Source organism: Cyclopterus lumpus, chromosome 16 (assembly GCF_009769545.1).
Source record: "Cyclopterus lumpus isolate fCycLum1 chromosome 16, fCycLum1.pri, whole genome shotgun sequence".
NCBI lineage: Eukaryota > Metazoa > Chordata > Actinopteri > Perciformes > Cyclopteridae > Cyclopterus > Cyclopterus lumpus.
In genome coordinates, this window is record NC_046981.1 from 1,045,001 (window position 1) to 1,056,189 (window position 11,189).

The 11,189-nt window shown below is 41.4% G+C and overlaps 1 protein-coding gene across 1 annotated transcript in view; it reads left to right on the forward strand.

The window, feature by feature from the left end:
* Positions 1 to 5,685, forward strand: part of plin6 (perilipin 6) — a 6,879-nt gene extending 1,194 nt beyond the window's left edge. Inside the window, exons 2-8 of the mRNA XM_034552935.1 lie at positions 1 to 34; positions 556 to 742; positions 2,418 to 2,500; positions 3,672 to 3,909; positions 4,255 to 4,433; positions 4,517 to 4,783; positions 4,938 to 5,685. The exon at positions 1 to 34 is cut by the window's left edge and continues 53 nt beyond it. Coding sequence (XP_034408826.1) covers positions 1 to 34; positions 556 to 742; positions 2,418 to 2,500; positions 3,672 to 3,909; positions 4,255 to 4,433; positions 4,517 to 4,783; positions 4,938 to 5,330 — 1,381 coding nt within the window. The 3' untranslated portion in view covers positions 5,331 to 5,685. The remainder of the gene's footprint in view (positions 35 to 555; positions 743 to 2,417; positions 2,501 to 3,671; positions 3,910 to 4,254; positions 4,434 to 4,516; positions 4,784 to 4,937) is intronic.
* The last annotated feature ends 5,504 nt before the right edge of the window (positions 5,686 to 11,189 follow it).

Genomic DNA, 11,189 nt, shown 5'->3' on the forward strand with positions numbered 1-11,189 from the left:
AGAAGGAGAAATGTCCGAGCGTCAACATCATGAGGTGACTCCACAGCGTCCTCGCTCCCCTAAAGGATCAATTAACCAATTAACCAATTAACCAATTAACCCATCCATTAATATAGTTTATTTATTCTTTAGCTCAAATCTCTTTGGAGTCGTTAGTGGAGGGATACAAATTTAACTATTTCCTGTTTTCAAAATAAGTTGCATATTATATATACATATATACATATATATATATATATATATATATATATATATATATATATATATATATATATACATATATACATATATATATATATATATATATATATAAATATATATATACATATATACATATATACATCTCATATATAGGTATATATGAGATGTATATATAAATAATACAAATAAGATTTTTGGTAGAAATATGAGATTTATAGAAATCTCCAAATTGATGCAATAAAAGTACTTTTACAGTGTTGTAAAAGTACTTTTACTGCAGTAGTTGTATTATCTTGTCACTTGAGCTGAGAGACAGACAGGAAGTGGATGATCGGAGTACTTCCTGTGTTCCAGACCAGCGTGGTGCTCAGGGTCTCCAGTCTGCCTCTGGTCAGCTCGGCGATGCAGTCGGTGACGTCCGTGTACTCCGAGGTCAAAGGTCGCTACCCTCTGCTGCGGCTGGTGGGCGGAGTCGCGGAGGTCGGTGTCAGCGTCGCCATGACGAGAGCCACGCCCCTTCTTCAAAGTCTGGAGCCGCAGAGTACGCGTGTATAAATATTACATCACAACCAAGACTAGGACTAAGACCAGGACTAGGACCAGGACCAGGACCAGGACTAGGACCAGGACCAGGACTAAGTACAGGACTAGGACCAGGACTAAGTACAGGACTAGGACTAAGACCAGGACTAGGACCAGTACCAGGACTAAGTACAGGACTAGGACCAGGACTAAGACCAGGACTAGGACCAGGACTAGGACCAGGACCAAGACTAAGACCAGGACCAGGACCAGGACCAGGACTAGGACTAGAAAGACAGACCTGCTAACCACTGAACCACAGTCGACCCACATACTAGTAAATACTTTGACTACTACTACTACTACTACTACTACTACTACTACCACTACTACTACCACTACCACTACTACTACTACTACTACTATTACTACTACTACTACTACTACTACTACTACCACTACTACTACTACTACTACTACTACTACTACTACTACTACTACTACCACTACTACTACCACTACCACTACTACTACTACTACTACTACTACTACCACTACTACTACTACTACCACTACTACTACTACTACTACTACTACTACTACTACTACTACTGATTCTACTACTACTACTACTACTACTACTACTACTACTACTACTACTATTACTACTACTACTACTGATTCTACTACTACTACCACTACTAATTATACTACTACTACTACTACTACTACTACTACTACTGATTATACTACTACTACTACTACTACTGATTCTACTACTACTACTACTACCACTACTACTACTACTACTACCACTACTACTACTACTACTACTACTACTACTACTACTACTGATTCTACTACTACTACTACTGCTACTACTACTACTACTACTACTGATTCTACTACTACTACTACTGCTACTACTACTACTACTACTACTACTACTACTACTACTACTACCACTACTACTACTACTACTACTACTACTACTACTACTACTGATTCTACTACTACTACTACTACTACTACTGCTACTACTACTACTACTACTACTGATTCTACTACTACTACTACTGCTACTACTACTACTACTACTACTACTACTACTACTACTACTACTACTACTACTACTACTACTACCACTACTACTACTACTACTACTACTACTACTACTACTACTGATTCTACTACTACTACTACTACTACTACTACTACTACTACTACTACTACCACTACTACTACTACTACTACTACTACTACTACTACTACTACTACTACTACTACTACTACCACTACTACTACTACTACTACTACTACTACTACTACTACTACTACTACCACTACTACTACTACTACTACTACTACTACTACTACTACTACTGATTCTACTACTACTACTACTACTACTACTACTACTACTACTACTACTACTACTACCACTACTACTACTACTACTACTACTACTACTACTACTACTGATTCTACTACTACTACTACTACTACTACTGCTACTACTACTACTACTACTACTGATTCTACTACTACTACTACTGCTACTACTACTACTACTACTACTACTACTACTACTACTACTACTACTACTACTACTACTACTACCACCACTAATACTGCTGTAAATAACCCATCATACTAGTATTACTACTAGTACTCTTTGTACTTTCTGTCTTCAGTTGAAGTCGCCAACAGTTTTGCTCTCGTTGGTCTCGACCGTCTGGAGAAAAACTTCCCGATCCTGAACCAATCAACGGAGGAGGTTTGTTTATGATCTGATCAATATTGATCATCTAATCAATATTTATGATCTGATCAATATTGATCATCTAATCAATATTTATGATCTGATCAATATGTATGATCTGATCAATATTGATCATCTAATCAATATTTATGATCTGATCAATATTGATCATCTAATCAATATTTATGATCTGATCAATATTGATCATCTAATCAATATTTATGATCTGATCAATATTTATGATCTAATCAATATTTATGATCTGATCAATATTGATCATCTAATCAATATTTATGATCTGATCAATATGTATGATCTGATCAATATTGATCATCTAATCAATATTTATGATCTGATCAATATTGATCATCTAATCAATATTTATGATCTAATCAATATTGATCATCTAATCAATATTTATGATCTGATCAATATTGATCATCTAATCAATATTTATGATCTGATCAATATTTATGATCTAATCAATATTTATGATCTGATCAATATTGATCATCTAATCAATATTTATGATCTGATCAATATGTATGATCTGATCAATATTGATCATCTAATCAATATTTATGATCTGATCAATATTGATCATCTAATCAATATTTATGATCTAATCAATATTGATCATCTAATCAATATTTATGATCTAATCAATATTGATCATCTAATCAATATTTATGATCTGATCAATATTGATCATCTAATCAATATTTAATATCTGATCAATATTTATGATCTAATCAATATTGATCATCTAATCAATATTTAATATCTGATCAATATTTATTATCTGATCAATATTGATCATCTAATCAATATTTAATATCTGATCAATATTTATTATCTGATCAATGTTGATCATCTAATCAATATTGATCATCTAAGAACTATTTAATATCTGATCAATATTTATGATCTAATCAATATTGATCATCTAATCAATATTTATGATCCAATCAATATTTATTATCCGATCAATATTGATCATTTAATCAATATTTATTATCTAATCAGTAGTTATTGATCATTTGCATTTGTTAATACCTTTATTGCTCGTTCTGATTATTGTCTGTAATAACATTGATTGACAGGTGAATTGATCCCCACCTGATGCGTTTGATATCCTGTTGACATGGGTGCACGTAACCAAAGGGGGCGTGGCCTCTCTCCCCAGGTGCTGGGCCACCTGAAGGACGCCGTGCAGCTGACGCTGGACGACGTGCAGCTGTGGGTGGCGGACGGCCTGGACGGCGCCCTGGACCAGCTGGAGCGGCTGTCGGACGGCGCGCTGGGCGCCGCGCGGCTGCTGCAGGACAGCCAGGTGGGCCGGGCGGCGGCGGCGGCGCTGGACGACCTGCTGGGCCGCCTGGAGGAGGCCGCCGCCTCCTACCTGCCCCTCCCCCCCACGCTGCGTGAGTACGGGGGCGGAGCTTTTATTGTGAGGGTCCAGATAGCCCCTCCCCCCCACGCTGCGTGAGTACGGGGGCGGAGCTTTTATTGTGAGGGTCCAGATAGCCCCTCCCCCCCACGCTGCGTGAGTACGGGGGCGGAGCTTTTATTGTGAGGGTCCAGATAGCCCCTCCCCCCCACGCTGCATGAGTACGGGGGCGGAGCTTTTATTCTGAGGGTCCAGATAGCCCCTCCCCCCCACGCTGCATGAGTACGGGGCCTCTTGTGTTAGTCTGCAGTGACCTCTAGTGACCTGATGATGATGATGAGGATGATGAAGGTGGTACCCTGGTCTCGGTGTCCCTCAGGGCGCGAGTGGGAGATGAAGGTGCAGCAGTACGAGGATGAAGACGAGGAGGAGCCCAGTCTGTGGACCCGGGTCCGGAGCCTCCTGCTGAACCTCAGCCTGCAGCTCTACCACCGGCTGATGAAGATCAGGGAGCAGCTCCAGAGGACCATGAGGACCATGGGGGACGCGGCAGACCAGGTAGGCTTCTTCTGCTCCCAGTCCTCCCAGTTCAACCAGAGGGCCTCACCGTATCAGCTGCTGACCTCTTGTGACCCCTGTAGGTGGGTCTGGGTCGGGTCCTGGAGCTGGTGGGTGAGCTGCTGCGGTACCTGCAGGACCTCCTGGTGGCATTGGTGTACCGGGCCGAGAGCCTCCGGGAGCTGACCCTCGGCGGGGTCAGAGGTCAGGCCGCCATGTTGGCCGAGCTCCGCCCCCTCCGTCAGATCAGAGAGCTGCCGGTTCGGATCCAGCAGCTGCTGGGAGACCTGCAGGACCTGTCCAAGATCCTGCTGCAGCTGGTCATCAACGCCACGCCGCTCTACAACATGGTGGGCCACACACACCTGAGACACACACACCTGAGACACATAACAGTCTTTGTGCTATGCTAAGCTAATAGTATTTGTGCTAGGCTAAGCTAACACTCTTTGAGCTAAGCTAACAGTCTTTGTGCTACACTAAGGTAACAGTATTTGTGCTCAGCTCCAGCAGCCGTCCCCTCAGGAGGTGGAGGACTTCCTGAACCAGGAGGACGTAGCGGCCGACAGTTCGTCCCGTCGCAGCTCCGCCAACAACCTCTTCCTGAAGGCGATGGACGGACGTCCTCGCCGCCGCCGGAGTCTCTACTCCCGCGCCACCCGGGGCCCCCAGAGCCCCGACCCCCCCAACGGCCGCCGCCGCTCCAGCACGAAGGACCTCATGGCCCCGGAGATGGAGGACCTTAAGATCCCGTCCGAAGACGTCGTCGTCCTCCGCCGGCCGTCCGCCACCGAGCTGCTCCTCGCGCCGCTCAAACAGTTCGTCTCTCAGAGCCAGAAGGCCTTCGAGTACCTGAGTCCCAACACCCTGGACCCCACTGAGGAGGACGAGTCCTAAGCGCTTGTCGGTACGCGTTCACCGGCGGAGCGACCATCAACATGTTAGCGGTTCATAAATCTGCACCTTTTTATTTTACGTCAACGAAAAGAAACTTTCAGTCTCTCATTTAAACAATTTCTCGCGAATACATTTTGTTCATTCCACCACACGACCTTTAAACGTCGACCTTGAGGAGGGAACAGTTGCTTTCAGCCACGTCTCTCGACCTTCATCCATCACACGGTCATGAAGTCCATGAGACGTGGCTTCAAAACCAGTTATTTACCCCTCAAGGCCACCGTAGACTCCAGTTTACTGTGCCGAAGACTCCTTCTCTTTGTCCTTCTTCTCCTTCTCCTCCTTCTTCTCCTTCTCCTTGTCCTTCTTCTTCTTCTCCTTGTCCTTCTTCTCCTTCTCCTTGTCCTTCTTCTCCTTCTCCTTCTCCTCCTTCTTCTCCTTGTCCTTCTTCTCCTTCTCCTTGTCCTTCTTCTCCTTCTCCTTCTCCTCCTTCTTCTCCTTGTCCTTCTTCTTCATCTCCTTGTCCTCCTTCTTCTCCTTGTCCTCCTTCTTCTCCTTGTCCTTCTTCTTCTCCTCCTCCCTCTTCTCCTCCTCCTCCTTCGCCTCCTCCTCCTCCTCCTCCTCCTCCTCCTCCTCCTCCTCCTCCTCCTCCTCAAAGATTAAAAGATTATTTAAATATGTGCAGTTCATCTGAACAGATTTTTAGTCAGAAATAAAGGTTTAAAGTCCCATATTAACAAATATATATTCTAATATATTCTAATATGTATGTGTGTTTGTGTCAACATAATAAAGCTTTTGGACTCTGCAGCTTCACTTCAGTTTATTTGTATCACAATAAAGAAAAAGTCCATAAACATCCAAGTAACATTTCTGAATATCAGACATGATCAAAATAAACTTCTGTCGTCTGAAACGTTTTTAATCAGAGCTCCAATAAACAAACTGAGGATCAATAACTGAACGTTTAGATTAGCCAACGCCTCCTACAGGCTGTATATTGTATACAAACATAATATATAATCCTGAAGACAGGAAGTGTAAGTGTTATTAAGTCTGAACAATGGTACAGTCTGAATGTTGTTAGTCTGAATGTTGGTACAGTCTGAATGTTGTTACAGTCTGAATGTTGTTAGTCTGAATGTTGTTACAGTCTGAATGTTGGTACAGTCTGAATGTTGGTAGTCTGAATGTTGGTACAGTCTGAACGTTGTTACAGTCTGAATGTTGGTACAGTCTGAACGTTGTTACAGTCTGAATGTTGGTACAGTCTGAACGTTGTTACAGTCTGAATGTTGTTAGTCTGAATGTTGGTACAGTCTGAATGTTGGTACAGTCTGAATGTTGGTACAGTCTGAATGTTGGTACAGTCTGAACGTTGTTACAGTCTGAATGTTGGTACAGTCTGAACGTTGTTACAGTCTGAATGTTGTTAGTCTGAATGTTGTTACAGTCTGAATGTTGTTACAGTCTGACTGTTGGTACAGTCTGAACGTTGTTACAGTCTGAATGTTGGTACAGTCTGAACGTTGTTACAGTCTGAATGTTGGTAGTCTGAATGTTGGTACAGTCTGAATGTTGGTACAGTCTGAATGTTGTTAGTCTGAATGTTGTTACAGTCTGAATGTTGTTACAGTCTGACTGTTGGTACAGTCTGAATGTTGGTACAGTCTGACTGTTGGTACAGTCTGAATGTTGGTACAGTCTGACTGTTGGTACAGTCTGAATGTTGGTACAGTCTGACTGTTGGTACAGTCTGAATGTTGGTACAGTCTGAATGTTGTTACAGTCTGAATGTTGGTACAGTCTGAATGTTGTTACAGTCTGAATGTTGGTACAGTCTGAATGTTGGTACAGTCTGAACGTTGGTACAGTCTGAATGTTGTTAGTCTGAATGTTGTTAGTCTGAATGTTGTTAGTCTGAATGTTGTTAGTCTGAATGTTGGTACAGTCTGAATGTTGGTAGTCTGAATGTTGGTACAGTCTGAATGTTGTTAGTCTGAATGTTGGTACAGTCTGAATGTTGGTACAGTCTGAATGTTGTTAGTCTGAATGTTGGTACAGTCTGAATGTTGTTAGTCTGAATGTTGTTACAGTCTGAACGTTGGTACGGTCTGAATGTTGTTACAGTCTGAACGTTGGTACAGTCTGAATGTTGTTAGTCTGAATGTTGGTACAGTCTGAATGTTGTTACAGTCTGATCGTTGGTACAGTCTGAATGTTGTTAGTCTGAATGTTGTTAGTCTAAATGTTGTTACAGTCTGAATGTTGGTACAGTCTAAATGTTGGTACAGTCTGAATGTTGGTAGTCTGAATGTTGTTAGTCTGAACGTTGGTACAGTCTGAATGTTGTTAGTCTGAATGTTGTTAGTCTAAATGTTGTTACAGTCTGAATGTTGGTACAGTCTGAATGTTGGTAGTCTGAATGTTGGTACAGTCTGAATGTTGGTACAGTCTGAATGTTGGTACAGTCTGAATGTTGTTAGTCTGAATATTGGTACAGTCTGAATGTTGTTACAGTCTGAATGTTGGTACAGTCTGAATGTTGTTAGTCTGAATGTTGTTACAGTCTGAATGTTGTTACAGTCTGAATGTTGGTACAGTCTGACTGTTGGTACAGTCTGAATGTTGGTACAGTCTGACTGTTGGTACAGTCTGAATGTTGGTACAGTCTGAATGTTGGTACAGTCTGACTGTTGGTACAGTCTGAATGTTGGTACAGTCTGAATGTTGTTACAGTCTGAATGTTGGTACAGTCTGAATGTTGGTACAGTCTGATCGTTGGTACAGTCTGAATGTTGGTAGTCTGAATGTTGTTAGTCTGAATGTTGGTACAGTCTGAATGTTGTTAGTCTGAATGTTGTTACAGTCTGATCGTTGGTACAGTCTGAATGTTGGTAGTCTGAATGTTGTTAGTCTGAATGTTGTTAGTCTGAATGTTGTTAGTCTGAATGTTGGTACAGTCTGAATGTTGGTACAGTCTGAATGTTGGTAGTCTGAATGTTGGTACAGTCTGAATGTTGGTACAGTCTGAATGTTGGTAGTCTGAATGTTGGTACAGTCTGAACGTTGGTACAGTCTGAATGTTGGTACAGTCTGAATGTTGGTACAGTCTGAATGTTGTTAGTCTGAATGTTGGTACAGTCTGAATGTTGTTACAGTCTGAACGTTGGTACGGTCTGAATGTTGTTACAGTCTGAACGTTGGTACAGTCTGAATGTTGTTAGTCTGAATATTGGTACAGTCTGAATGTTGTTACAGTCTGATCGTTGGTACAGTCTGAATGTTGTTACAGTCTGAACGTTGGTAGTCTGAATGTTGGTAGTCTGAATGTTGTTACAGTCTGAACGTTGGTACAGTCTGAATGTTGTTAGTCTGAATGTTGTTAGTCTAAATGTTGTTACAGTCTGAATGTTGGTACAGTCTGAATGTTGGTAGTCTGAATGTTGGTACAGTCTGAATGTTGGTACAGTCTGAACGTTGGTACAGTCTGAATGTTGTTAGTCTGAATGTTGGTACAGTCTGAATGTTGTTACAGTCTGAATGTTGGTAGTCTGAATGTTGGTACAGTCTGAATGTTGTTACAGTCTGAATGTTGTTACAGTCTGAATGTTGGTACAGTCTGAACGTTGGTAGTCTGAATGTTGGTACAGTCTGAATGTTGGTACAGTCTGAATGTTGTTAGTCTGAATGTTGTTACAGTCTGAATGTTGGTACAGTCTGAACGTTGGTAGTCTGAATGTTGGTACAGTCTGATCGTTGGTAGTCTGAATGTTGGTACAGTCTGAATGTTGGTACAGTCTGAATGTTGGTACAGTCTGATCGTTGGTAGTCTGAATGTTGGTACAGTCTGAATGTTGGTACAGTCTGATCGTTGGTAGTCTGAATGTTGTTACAGTCTGAATGTTGGTACAGTCTGATCGTTGGTAGTCTGAATGTTGTTACAGTCTGAATGTTGGTACAGTCTGAACGTTGGTAGTCTGAATGTTGGTACAGTCTGAACGTTGGTACAGTCTGAATGTTGTTAGTCTGAATGTTGGTACAGTCTGAATGTTGGTACAGTCTGAATGTTGTTAGTCTGAATGTTGGTACAGTCTGAACGTTGGTACAGTCTGAATGTTGTTAGTCTGAATGTTGGTACAGTCTGAATGTTGTTACAGTCGGAATGTTGTTACAGTCGGAATGTTGTTAGTCTGAACGTTGGTACAGTCTGAACGTTGGTACAGTCTGAATGTTGTTAGTCTGAATGTTGGTAGTCTGAATGTTGGTACAGTCTGAATGTTGGTACAGTCTGAACGTTGGTACAGTCTGAATGTTGTTAGTCTGAATGTTGGTACAGTCTGAATGTTGTTACAGTCTGAATGTTGGTAGTCTGAATGTTGGTACAGTCTGAATGTTGTTACAGTCTGAATGTTGTTACAGTCTGAATGTTGGTACAGTCTGAACGTTGGTAGTCTGAATGTTGGTACAGTCTGATCGTTGGTAGTCTGAATGTTGGTACAGTCTGAATGTTGGTACAGTCTGAATGTTGGTACAGTCTGATCGTTGGTAGTCTGAATGTTGGTACAGTCTGAATGTTGGTACAGTCTGATCGTTGGTAGTCTGAATGTTGGTACAGTCTGATCGTTGGTAGTCTGAATGTTGGTACAGTCTGAATGTTGGTACAGTCTGAATGTTGTTACAGTCTGAATGTTGTTAGTCTGAATGTTGTTACAGTCTGAATGTTGTTACAGTCTGAATGTTGGTACAGTCTGAATGTTGTTAGTCTGAATGTTGGTACAGTCTGAACGTTGGTACAGTCTGAATGTTGTTAGTCTGAATGTTGGTACAGTCTGAATGTTGTTAGTCTGAATGTTGGTACAGTCTGAATGTTGTTACAGTCTGAATGTTGGTACAGTCTGAATGTTGTTAGTCTGAATGTTGGTACAGTCTGAACGTTGGTACAGTCTGAATGTTGTTAGTCTGAATGTTGGTACAGTCTGAACGTTGGTACAGTCTGAATGTTGTTAGTCTGAATGTTGTTACAGTCTGAATGTTGTTAGTCTGAATGTTGTTACAGTCTGATCGTTGGTAGTCTGAATGTTGGTAGTCTGAATGTTGGTACAGTCTGAATGTTGTTACAGTCTGAATGTTGTTAGTCTGAATGTTGTTACAGTCTGAATGTTGGTACAGTCTGAATGTTGTTAGTCTGAATGTTGTTACAGTCTGAACGTTGTTAGTCTGAATGTTGTTAGTCTGAATGTTGTTACAGTCTGATCGTTGGTAGTCTGAATGTTGTTACAGTCTGAATGTTGTTAGTCTGAATGTTGGTACAGTCTGAATGTTGTTAGTCTGAATGTTGGTACAGTCTGAATGTTGGTACAGTCTGAATGTTGGTACAGTCTGAACGTTGGTAGTCTGAATGTTGTTACAGTCTGAATGTTGTTAGTCTGAATGTTGTTACAGTCTGAATGTTGGTACAGTCTGATCGTTGGTAGTCTGAATGTTGGTACAGTCTGATCGTTGGTAGTCTGAATGTTGGTACAGTCTGAATGTTGTTACAGTCTGAATGTTGTTAGTCTGAATGTTGGTAGTCTGAACGTTGGTAGTCTGAATGTTGTTAGTCTGAATGTTGGTACAGTCTGAATGTTGTTACAGTCTGAATGTTGTTACAGTCTGAATGTTGTTAGTCTGAATGTTGTTAGTCTGAATGTTGTTACAGTCTGAATGTTGTTAGTCTGAATGTTGTTACAGTCTGAATGTTGTTAGTCTGAATGTTGTTACAGTCTGAACGTTGTTAGTCTGAATGTTGTTACAGTCTGAATGTTGTTAGTCTGAATGTTGGTAGTCTGAATGTTGGTACAGTCTGAATGTTGTTAG